General features: G+C 47.2%; 1 protein-coding gene across 1 annotated transcript; it reads right to left on the bottom strand.

Annotated features, from left to right (window-relative positions):
- Window positions 1–441: 441 nt before the first annotated feature.
- On the bottom strand, window positions 442–12,464 carry CGREF1 (cell growth regulator with EF-hand domain 1). Its single transcript, XM_014781720.2, has 6 exons — window positions 12,320–12,464; window positions 2,980–3,076; window positions 1,817–1,882; window positions 1,659–1,729; window positions 1,395–1,519; window positions 442–1,173 (listed from the first exon to the last, which is right to left on the bottom strand). Exons 2-6 carry the CDS (start codon window positions 3,057–3,059, stop codon window positions 727–729), a joined length of 789 nt encoding a protein of 262 aa, XP_014637206.1. The 5' UTR covers window positions 3,060–3,076; window positions 12,320–12,464; the 3' UTR covers window positions 442–726.
- Window positions 12,465–12,651: the final 187 nt, after the last annotated feature.

Below are 12,651 nucleotides of genomic sequence, written 5' to 3'. Positions count from 1 at the left end.
CCTGAATTCAAATCTGCCAGTTAGTTAGCTGTGTCACCTTGGGTATGTTACTGAACTCAATCTTCCTCAATTTCCTCCTCTGTCAAATGGACCTAATTCTGCCTTGTCATAGAATTATTGTGAGGATAAAATCAGCCAGTATATAAAATGCCCAGCATGATGCCTGGTGTGTGTACTAGGCTCTCAGTAAATGGTAGTTATTGTTACTGTTATGGGGGTGGAGGGAGGCAGATGCAGGGTGATGGGGAAGATCTGCCCTGAGCTGCAGGAAGACACTGAGTGTCTCAACACCAGGTGAGGGGGGAACAGGAGCGTCTGCGCCCCAGGGAGAGGCAGCGCTCTCTCTCTGGGTTGTCTGCAGCTGGCTGTGACCTAGTGTTGTACTCCACTGTGTCTCGGCACCATCTGGGAACACTGGGAAAGCTGACTCCCTGCCCCTCCAAGAGGCCTGTCCAGTCCCCACCCCCTGTGTCCCTGAGGTCTGGGCAGGCTGGACCGGGGGATAGATGGCCCAGGGATGAGTTCATTCAGTTCTTTATTGGTTATCTGGGCCCTAAAGCTGCCCTTCAACTTAGGGTCTCCCTGAACTGCACAGCAAGACCTGCCACCTACAGGGGCCAGGAAGGGACACAGAGAGGTCCTTGTCCCAACATACACACCCGACCTTTCGGGGCTTATTGTTCTGGCACTGAGACTTCTAGGGGTGCAAACCTGTATCCTCAAGATTTATATCTCATCATTCTCCAGTTGAATAGCGTGAACCTCAAACTCACTTGGGGTGTTCTCAGATTCCAGTATTTGCCCTGGAAGCTGTTCTGCTCCCTCTCCAGTGTCCCTGGCCTCTGCCTGTGCCCCAACCTCCCCTCCAGGGCCTGGGGCTTCTCCTTCAGCCTCTGCCTGTCCCCCAGCCTCCTGTAGAGGTTCCAAGGACTCTCTTCTGGCCTCCTCCTGTCCCCCAGCTTCTTCTCTGGGACCCAGGGCTTCCTGTCCTTCTTGTCTCGACAGGCTTTTAGCTAACAGGGACTGCCTCCCAACATCTTGTGGTTCCAGGGGCTCTTTGGGCTCTGCGTGCCTCGGGGCCTCTCCTGGGAAGTTGATGAGCTCTGCCGGGGTCATGAGCCCATCCCCATCCAGGTCCTGGGTCTCGAGTACCTTGTCCACTACCAGGATCACCTGTGGAAGCACACAGTTGCCACGGGGGCTCTGGTGACCAGAGATGTTCCCAGGACCCCTGACCCTCCCAACTGCCCCCCTGCTCCGCCACATCCCTGCCACCCGGCTTTCAGCACCCCTTTTACAGGGGATTCACTAAGAGTCATGATGAAAAAGACCAAAGCCTCAAGGGGCTGGGTCTCCTTCACGAGAGAAGGGGCCCCCCATCCAGTGGGGCTTACTGGGTTGGTGGTGGGAGAGTTAGCAGCTCCAGGGGCCAGAGCTGCTGTCAACATGGACAACAGCTCCAGGCCATCCAGCTGTCCACTCTGGTCATAGTCGTGGAGGGCAAAGAGGTAGAGGAGAACTAAGGAAGAGAAGCTGGATCAGAAGAGGCGTCAGGGGACAGGTGGAGGAGGCAGCAGTCGGGGGACGGCCCGAGGTCAGTCCCAGCTCTGGCTGCCCTGAGCCTCCCTCCCACTGGCCCCATCAGCCCAGCCCCTCACCCTGCTCCCGGCTCATGTGCTCCGGCTCCTCTTCCATCCTCTCTAGTCCCTTTAGGTAGCTCTGCAAAAGTCTGGCAGAAAAGTGGAAAGTCAGCCCACGAGAGGCCAGTCTGCAACCCCAGTCCTGACCCCCCAGGTCCCCAGCCCAGCCTACTCACAGAAGCTGCTCCTGGCCTGGCTGGAAGGGGTTGGACAGAGGCTGATGCTGCGCATCAAGGTCCAGCCTGGAGGAGGAAGGGAAGAACCAGGCTTGCAAAGACCTCCCTGAGGGCCCAGCCTACCAGCCTCCCACTGCCAAGCTCCTGGCAGAGTTCTCTCTGCAGTCCCAAAGGAAGTTGCTCCCCGAGGTTCTCCCCCAAAAACCTTGTAGGGAGAAGGCCCTTTTGGTCTCCTCAGAAGCAGAGCCTTACTCCCTCAGACTCTGCTTTTGCAGATTCCTAACTTAGATATTAAGTGCAAATCCCAATAAAATATCTAGTTAGGTAGAGGCCAGGTGAGGCCACACCTAGTAGACACAAGTTGGAGACCCAAGGAAACAGTGCAGTGGGGGCAGGACAATGTGATCATGGCAACGCTTCTACTTGGCTGCTGGGGGCAGAGGGACAGGTCTCTGGTTGAGCCTGGAGACACTGCCCAGTTTTATACAGACCCGATTTGCTCCATGACACAAAATGGACTCCTTTTTTTTCCCAACCTGAGGACATATATGTTGGTTCTGGAGTTTCAATCTGCTCAAGGTCTCTTTGTCAGTTTTTAAAGCTCAAGATTTGCTCCCAGTTCTGGACAGGGCTACCTGTTTGCCCAAGTCAATCCAGACCTGGGATGCCACAGAGCTAGCAGGAGCTGTTGCAGCAACTTCTGTCACTGTTGCCAGCCCTTGTTGCTGGTCCTGTATCTGTCCCCCCACCCCATGCAGCATACACACTGCATAGTATTAATACATAAAACTTTGAGAAAGCTATTCAACTCAAACAGAAATGACATGCTAATGATCTCTATTTCTTTGGAGTTCCCACTCTAAGGTCTAGATAAGAGGACTGCAGCCCCTTCCCTGGCCCACAGCTTCTTCCCTGTGCTTCACCCCTCATTGGCACTGAGCTCCCGGTTTCCACGAGTCCAGCACACATGTACTGAATGCCCACTTTGGCGCAGGGCACTCTAACAGGCACAAGGCAGAGGTCGTGGTGGGTGCGGAGGGATACAGAAGTCAGGGAGCATACACCCCCGTCTCCTGCCTCCCAGAGGGGCCCACCACAGCCTCGGGTTCTCCAGAGACTCTCCGTGCTCCCGGCCCACAGCCCTGCCCTCTGAATCCCGTTACCTCATGGCTCCATCCTTGGGAGCAGCCTGACCCACAGGCAGCAGCAGCAGCAAGAACATTCTCATTGTCAAAGGTAACATCCTTTCTGTAACTGGAACTAAGAACAGAGAGGGAGTCAGGGGAAAGGGGTGTCTGCCACAGAGTGGAGGATCGGTGTGTTAGACAGGAACGCCTTCTCTCCCTGCCTCCACCTGCAGCCCCAGTGGCAGGACTCGTGCTCAAGAAGGAGACACATGTGGACATCAGTGATCCCCTCTGGAACTTTGTTCAAAATAAATCTTACTCAAGATCCAGTGTGTAAAGTGCAAAAAAGCAGACCTGCTCTGGTGGAAGCAGCGCTGCAGACAGGAGCCCCTCCCTACACCCCATTCCCTTTGCCCTGCAAGCCCTCAAGGTGGTCAGAGAAGTGCAGTTTAAGTATATCTGATCCAATTCAGTTGCTCATTTTACAGGTGGAAACTAGCTCAGAGAGGTTAAGAAAAAGGCCAAATTAGAAATGCAGAGAGTCACAGAAAGACCAAGACTTAAACAGAGAGGCAGATTGTTAGTCTGTATTAATCAAAAGCTCACCGAAGAACAAATCAAAAGAGGCTCAGACTCCTTGAAATAGGTCTAAACTCAGATAGGGATTGAAAACACAACAAATCAGGGTCAAACAAACACTGGCCCCAGGAACCACTGTTTACTAAATGTAGCTAAGAAAACCAGATCCCAATATAAAGGAAAAAACAAAAACGTCCCCTTAGACCTACATTGTGTAGGCCCATTGGCAACACAATCACTTGATTGTATGAAAACAGTCCAATAGAGAGAGGATCGATCAGAAGCACAGAGCCTGAAGCTTTCTGATTAGTCCTAGGTGTGTGTACATATCATGTGAGTTCCTGAGGAAGCAGAAGCCCACCAAAGCTGAGGCCTGAGACCCCTAAGCCCCGCTCTAGGAAGACAAATCATCAGATGCTTAATGGTCTAGGTAGAGAATCAGGAATCCTCTGAAACAGTACCCCATATTTTGGCTGGCATTGAATTTTCCTGGAGAAAGTTTCACAGCTTTCATCAGATTCTCAAAGAGTTCCATGACCCTAACAAGAGTCAGAACCCCTGCAAAGGTGGACATCAGCTTCCTAAGAGATGTGGGGTAGAGCAAGTGAGCGTCTGGCTAATGGGAAAATACACGTGGGAACCTAGCTGTAGCTGTGCAAGCAGAGCTGCCTTGAGGAAGAAGCAGCAAAACATGGAAGTCCACAAGAAGGCGATGCTACCGAGAGTCCTAGAAACTGTCTTCAGTTTTCTGTGCATACGTTGGCCCCAACAGATGTAGTGAATCTACACAGTTTGTTGGTGTCCATAATCCCCAGTGGTCAAATGGATGCTGAAGCCACAGCCGCCGTAAATGTGTTCACGAACATCAGCTGGCAACATAGATCCTTGAGCTTTAGTTGTTGTATCCAGGAGAGAAGACAAGGTCATGGGCCCATCCAAGGGAGGCAGTTGGAACTGAGACCTCCAATCAACTGGTGACCCTCAGGGTTCCCACCACAATGGACACACCTCAGTGAAAGGGTGGCATAGAAAAATATCCAGACCTCCATGTCTGGGAGTACGACAGTAAATGTCCCAATAAAAGTAACTCCAGGGCCGGCCCCGTGGCTTAGCGGTTAAGTGCCCGAGCTCCACTACTGGCGGCCCGGGTTTGGATCCTGGGCACACACCGACACACCGCTTCTCGGGCCATGCTGAGGCCGTGTCCCACATACAGCAACTAGAAAGATGTGCAACTATGACATACAACTATCTGCTGGGGCTTTGGGGCAAAAAGACAAAAAAAAAGGAGGAAGATTGGCGATGGATGTTAGCTCAGGGCCAGTCTTCCTCAGCAAAAAGAGGAGGATTGGCATGGATGTTAGCTCAGGGCTGATCTTCCTCACAAAAAAAAAAAAAAAAGTAACTCCAAAGCTGGATAAAAATAGAAAGTATCTTTTTTAAATGCATTGAGTTGGCAAGAAAGTAAGATGTAAAGTGAGGATGGTTGTTTGGGAAGAGAGTAGACATACTGATCAACTTTGTTAAATATGCAGTAAAAACAGAAATGGAATGTATGACCTCAAACCAGCAGAGAAAAAAAGTGAATGGAATTTTAAAAAATCAATTCAAAGGAAGATAGGAAAAGAGAAAAAAGAAACTAAAAAAATAAAAAAGGAAGACAAATGGTATAAAATAAGATGGTAAAAATATATCCAAGTATATCAGTAACCATAATATAAATTGTATAAACTTAGTTAAGAAATAGAGATTATCAAAGTGTATATAGAACAAAATACAGATATATGAAATTTTCAAGAGATTAACCTAAAAAGTAAAGACACAGAAAGACTGAAAGCAAAAGGATGGAAGAAGGATATAAAAAGCAGTACTACAAAAAAGAAGAGTGGTATAGCTTTATTGACATTAGACTAGACTTTAAGGGCCGGCCCCGTGGCTTAGTGGTTAAGTGTGCGCGCTCTGCTGTTGGCTGCCCGGGTTCGGATCCCAGGTGCGCACCAACGTGCCGCTTCTCCCGCCATGCTGAGGCCACGTCCCACATACAGCAACTAGAAGGATGGGCAGCTATGACGTGCAACTATCTACTGGGGCTTTGGGGGGAAAATAAATAAGTAAATAAAATTATTTAGACTAGACTTTAAGGTGAAAAGCATTATTATAGACAAGAGTGTCATTACAAATTTCACAAAAGTTTAATCCCCTAGGAAGATACAATAATTCTGAACTTATATATATCTAATAACATAGCCTCAAAATGCCTAAAATAAAAACTGGCATAAACTGGCATAACACTACACACCTATTAGAATGGCCAAAATCCAGAACACTGACAATACCAAATGCTGGTGAGGATGTGGAGCAGCAGGAACTCTCATTCATTGCTGGTGGGAAGGCAAAATGGTACAGCCACTTTGGAAGGTAGTGTGGTGGTTTCTTATAACACTGAGCATACCATACAATCCAGCAATTGCACTCCTTGGTATTCACCCAAATGAGCTGAAAACTTATGTTCACACAGAAACCTGAATATGGATGTTTATAACAGCTTTATTTAGAACTACAAAAACTTAGGAGCAACCAAGATGTCCTTTAGTAGCTGGATGAAGAAATAAACTGTGGTACGTCCAGACGGTGGAATATTATTCAACGCTAAAAAGAAATGATCTGTCAAGCCATGAAAAGACATAGAGGAACTTTAAATGCATGTTACTAAGAGAAGGAAGCCAATGTGAGTCCACTGTATGAGTCCAACTATACGACATTCTGGAAAAAGCAAAACTATGGAGACAGTAAAAAGATCAGTGGTTGTCAGGGGTTAGGAGTAGAAGGGATGAACAGACGGAGCAGAGAGGATTCTCAGGGCAGTGAAAATACTCTGTATGATACTATAATGATGGATACATGGCATTATACATTTGTCCAAGCCCATAGAATGTACACCACCAAGAGTGAACCCTAAGGTAAACTATGATTATGATGTGTCAGTGTAGGTTCATCAGTTCATCATATACCACTCTGATGGGGGATGTTGATAATGGGGGAGGCTATACATATATGGGGGCAGGGGGTATGTGGGAAATCTCTGTACCTTCCTCTCAATTTTGCTGTGAATCTAAAACTGCTCTAAAAAAATTGTCTTAAAAAAAAAAAACTAGCATAACTACAAGGAGAAAAATCTAACCTGCCATTATGGTGGGAGAATTTAACATACGTCATTCAGTATTTTAAAGATTAAGCAGACTAAAAATTAGTTTAAATGTACAAGATTGAATATAACATTTAATAACCCTGAGCTATTGAACAAATAGATAACCCCACTTCGATCACTTAGCAAAAACACATTCTTCTCAACACATGTGGAATATTTATAACAGACAAACAGTATGCCAGAGAGTATGTTTGATGAATATCAAAGAATCAGCCTCACCCTATGTTATATCACTAAAATGCAATTACATTAGGAATCAATAACAAAAATGATGTAAAAGTATCTCATATTTATGGAAATTTAAAAGGCACACTTAATGGACCAAAGAAGAAAATCATAATGGAAATTGTTAAATACTTAGAATTGGATAATACTGGAAAAATATACATCAAAATAAGATATATATAGCTAAAGCAATATTAGAGGGAAAATGGATTGCCTTAAAAGCTTACATGAGAAGAAAGGCTAAAAGTTAATGAGTTAAGCTTCTAACTCAAGAAGATAGTAAAACAGAATAAGCTTAAAGAAATTAAAATAAATGAAATAATAAAAGCAGAAATTAAAAATACAATAGAGAGGGGGCCAGCCCCATGGCATAGTGGTTAAGTTCATGTGCTCTGCTTTGGTGGCTCAGGGTGTGTGGGTTCAGATCTGGGGCAGGACTTACACACCACTTATCAAGCCATGCTGTGGCAGTGTCCCATATACAAAACAGAGGAAGACTGTCGAGGATGTTAGCTCAGAGTCAGTCTTCCTCAAGTGAAAAAAAAGAGGAAGATTGGCAACAGATGTTAGCTCAGGGCCACTCTTCCTCAAACACACACACACAAAAATACAAAACAGAGGAGCAACAAAGCCAAACAATGTTTTTTTTTTTAAAAGACTAATAAAATAGACAAACCTCTGACAATTTTCATTAGAACAAAGAGAAAGGCACAAATAAACAATACTAGGAATGAAAATGGGGACACAACTACAGAAATAGAAGAAATTTGAAAATTTAGCAGACATAGCCAATTTCCTCGAAAAACTTAATAGCAAAACTGATGCAAAAAGAAATAGCAAATTTGAATAGTCCTATAACCATTAAAGAAATTGAATCAGTGAGTATTAACCTATATTGTTTGAGGAACTATAAACCTGGACTGTTTCTAAAGAGCAATCCGCAAATGTGTATTAATGGCCATGAAACTCTGACCCAATAATTTCATCCTGGGGATTACATAAGGAAGAACACAAATGGAAAAGAAATTATAAAGATATTTATAGCTGTACTATTGATATTAGTCAAAGAAATGTAAACAACCTGAATGTCTAACATTTAGGCAATGGCTAAGTAAATCATATTATATGACAGAGCCAGTAAAAATGAAAAATATTTTAAACTCATATGTTTTCAAGGAAAAAGTGGACAAATTTGAGTATTTCAAGAGTTTAAACTTCTGTATCATGAAAGACACCATGAATCAAGTCCAAGGAGACAAGTGGTAGAGAACTGGAGGGAATGCAACTAGAGTTCAAGGCTACCTGGGTTCTCAGTAGGGTGGAACTCACCACCACCTGGGCCTCAGCGGCGGGCTGAAGACAGAAATCTCCATAGAAACCCCATGGAGCCTGAATGGAAATCCAAGAACTGCAGGGATATGCGCCCAATCCAGGTGGATTAGAGAGAAGGCCCTGCCCACAGGGTGCCTGAGTGGTCAGGAAGCAACGGCTGAAGGAGGGTCTAGGTGAATGGGCCAGAGAGCAGGGCCGCCTCACCCAGTTCTTTGTATCCAGGGTGGTTTGGGGGTGGGGGGAGGACACGAGTGTCAGCTGAGGGTTCCAGTCTCTAAGGTGGAAGGAGGGGCTCATAATGGCTAAGAGAGCCAGCTGGCCAGAAGACACCAGAAGAAGAATGCCAGAAGGTATGGACCCTGGGACTGGATGCCACAGAGGATACCATGGGAAGCACCAGCAGATGTCAAAGACCTTTGGTGACCAAGACCAGGAGGGTGAGTATCCACAGGGAAGGCAAATGTAAATATAAATTTGTAGAATAAGGACACGTTATTCATTTTTTAATATTTATTGAGCACCTACTATATGTGAGGCACTACCTTTTAAGTAAGCTGATAATAGAAGGTAGAATTACTCTTTTTCCTCCTTAAAGCTTGCAAATATATAAGTAAGAAAAGATACAAATGTTGAAACAATGCTTAAGAGAAACACAGAATTGTTAAGGAACAGGTGGCGTAGCCCACAGTTTAATTAAGGGTATGGGCCCTAAACTCAGGCTGCCTAAATTCAAATCCAGGCTCTGCAACTCACTAGCTGTGTGACTTCCGTGTTTCAGGTTCTCCATCTGTAACATGAGGCTGATGAGAGCACCTCTCATGGGGTGTGGTAAGGGTGGGTTAAATGAGACAAGGCCGTAAAGCCCACTGCCTGGTTATACAACAAGGGCTTTTTCCTTCCAAAAGTTTTCCGGGACTGCTTTGCAGTGGCTTCACACATACCCACCATCCTGTCTCCCCACCTGGATACCCTCAAATTGCTTTCTCCTCCCCATCTGTTTATTGCCAGGACCTAGGCCAACAGGAGGCACTGGAATAATTTAAATCCCTCAGAGCTGTCAAAACCTATTATCCAGGCTTAATGTCTTACCATCCACTAGCAGTCACCTTTTAAAAGAGGACGTTTGTAAACTCCAAAGAGTGACTCTAGGGGTAGCAGTTCAGGCACAAAGGGGAAGCACCCATCAGATCCCACTAATCTACTCACTCATTAGGCCAACTGCTCTGGTTTGAAAAACACGTCTACAAATTCTGACACTCCTTCCCACCAAGGCTGCAGTCTAATTCACCTTTCTCTGTATATATATGATCTGGACTTAGCAACTCACTTCTAATGAATAGCTGAAATGATGCTGCATGACTTCCAAGTCTGAGTCATAAAAGGCGACACAGCTTACGCCTGGTTCTGGCTCTCTCTCCCCATCTCTTGACATGCAGATATGCACCTCTGGAGCCCGGAGCTGCCAGGGAAGAAGTCTGGCATCCCTGAGACCACCATGCTGAAAAGACCATGTGGAGAAACCACATAAAGATAGAGAGGCCTGAGAGCCCCAGTTGTTCTAGCCTCCAGCTGCTCACGTCTTCCCAGCCCAATGACCAGACAAGTGAGAGAGCAAACCTTCAGGTGATTCCAACCCCCAGCCATTAAGCTGCTCCAGCCAGCACTGAATGGAGCAGAAATGTGTTTGTTGCCACAGCCCTGCCCCGACTACACACTGATGAACAAAGTCAATGTTATTGTTTTCAGCCACTAAGTTTTGAGGTGGTTGGTGAAGTTGTCACAGTAATCAGAACTGGTTTCATGGGTGTGTGACCTGTGCAGTCATACAGGGCCCTGCTCTCAGAAGGGCCCTATGCTTAGTCTAATGCTCTGCTGTCACCATCTTGAAATTCTTAATCTTATTTTTGCACTGGGCCCTGAGAAGTATGTACCTGGTCCTGAACCCTGCCACATGAATTACTGTCACTCTCCTCCTCTTGGTCCTATATATCCATCACACATACATAACTATTCAGTATGTGCAGTGAACAGAGAACAGAGCTTTGGAACCACCCAGACCTAGGTTCATATCCCAGCTCCACCACAGACTGTCCTTGTGACTTTGGGTAAGTTAATTATCCTCACTAAATTTCAGTTACCTTGTCTGCATAATGGAGATAATAATAGTACTTACTTTACAAGGTTACAGTGAATGTTAAGTGGATAATGAATTACTCCTTGCACAAACTAATGCAGTAGCCTCTCATTCTTGTCCCTGTCTCTGGTATCTTTTCCATTTAAAGAACCCTCCATACCCACATCAGATTAATCTTCCTTTGCTAGAGCTCCACTGCTCCAAAACTTTCAATGGCTCCCTACTTCTATTACAATCCAGAGTCTTCATCTGGGTATTCAAGGCCTTCTACAATCAGACATTAAGTTACCATTTTAGACTCATTTTCCAGTGCTCCATTATGCTAACACTCTGCTTCAAACAGAGGGGTTACTGGAGTCTCCTAAAATACTTTTCACTTTCACTTTTCAGTGCTTCTGCCTGGGCTATTCTAACTTCTACCTGGAATATCCTAGGCCCTCCTGACAACCTTGGCATTCTGGTTGTAGTCCACAAACTCAAATAATTGCATGTGGACTTTTAGTGTCATCTAAGTATATTCTCTTAAGTAATGCTTCCAACTGTGACATTTTTAGTACAGGTAACCCACCTCTATTATTTAAAGGAAGTCAGGCTAAGGCACCTCAAATAACGTGTAATGAGGTTGGTGAAATGTGATTTGTTCACACTTATACATTTCTAAGCATTTACAAAAGCTTTGGTAAGGAACAGAAATAAAGCTGTTATTGAACCACTGCCTATCAAATAAAAATGTTCCTAGTCATTTCCTATAACTACAATGTGCATAAACAGAATTTACCCTAGTGACCCCACGAAAGCCACGGCAACTGTTAACAGTTGTGATGTAATTCAATAAAGTTGTTCACATCCTACACATACACACACTCACATTCACAATAACCCTCCAGCCTCGGATTTCATCAAGACTTTGCACCAGCGCCTGGGAGGAGAGCCGGGCCTTGAAATTAGACCTCTGGTCAAATCCTGCCTCTCCCAGTGCTAACAGCGTGATCTAGGCAGGTGTCTTAACCTCTCTGAGCCCTGGGATAAGAGTATCTGTCTCACAGGGGCTTGGGGAGGATGCAATAGGATAACATAGGTTAAGTGGATGGCAGTGAGCAGATGCTCCTTGAGTATTTCAGAGACTCTAGGATGTGGCAGGGGCCTTTCATCTTGCAGAACTTCCCATCTAGTGCAAAAATTTCTTCCACAGCATCCCTGTCAATGGCCATTTAGCATGCGTTTGTCTTTCCAGGACAGGAGCCTAGAACCTCATAGGCCATCCAGTCCATTTCTGGCTGAGTCTAACCGTGAGGAAGTTATTTTGAACTGAATCCTCTTCCTTGAACTTATCACTCTGGTGCCCCTGTGCCTCCCAGCACTCCCCTGCGCCCCCAAAGAGAAGAGGCAGTGGCTATACAGCCAAAAGGTCCCACACCTGAGAGCTGGGCTCAGCCCTGCCACTTCCAGCTGGGTGATAACCTCGGGCCCCTCCCCAGTCCCTCTTTTCTTCATCTGTCAAATGAGGATGAAACTCCTGCAGCCCCCCTCTCCCCAGAGCTATCCCAGGGACAAATGAGACACCGGAGGGAAAAGGGCTCGGGGACTTGTGAAACCCCATCATCACACCGAGGGAGCTCAGAATTCGGTTTCCAGCCCCCTGCCTCCACCTGCTCTCAGAGGAAATCTTCTCCGAGCGGTGCCCAGAGGCGAGGGCCACCGCTCCAGCCGCGTCCGAACCGCAGGGGATGCAGAGGGACTGCGCCTTCAGCATCTGGACCCAGAGGCCGGGAGGCCGCCTGAGCCCCGCGGTCCCGCCCCCCGGCACGGCGCCTCCCCGCTGGCTGTGCTGGGGTCCCCGGCAGGCCCCGGCCCGCCCAGCTTGATGCCCGTCCTCCCGGCGCGGGGCTCGGACCCACCTGCGGCGGCGACTCGGGTCCAGCTTCGTCGTCGCTCGAGGCTGCGCGCCGCCCGCGGCTCGGCTCCCCGCGCCCGGCCCTCCCCCGGGCCGCTCCACGTGGCCGCTCCACGTCGCCCTCAGCCTGCAGCCGCCGCCCTGGCACCCGCAGAGTCCGGAGCGCCAGCGGCCCTCCGCAGCCCCTACCAGGCGCGAGTGTGCGTGTGTGCGTGTGTGTGTGCGCGCGCGCGCGCGCGCGCGAGAGAGACAGACAGACAGACGATGACGCTGGAGTGTGTGAGAAGCATGTTTAACTGTGGTGATGCTGTGGGTGCAGGGACCCAGCTGTGTGTG

Source organism: Ceratotherium simum, chromosome 11 (genome assembly GCF_057802395.1).
Source record: "Ceratotherium simum simum isolate JZ-2026a chromosome 11, ASM5780239v1, whole genome shotgun sequence".
NCBI lineage: Eukaryota > Metazoa > Chordata > Mammalia > Perissodactyla > Rhinocerotidae > Ceratotherium > Ceratotherium simum.
Note: the sequence above shows the minus strand (reverse complement) of the source record. Positions and strands in the feature narration are given on the sequence as shown.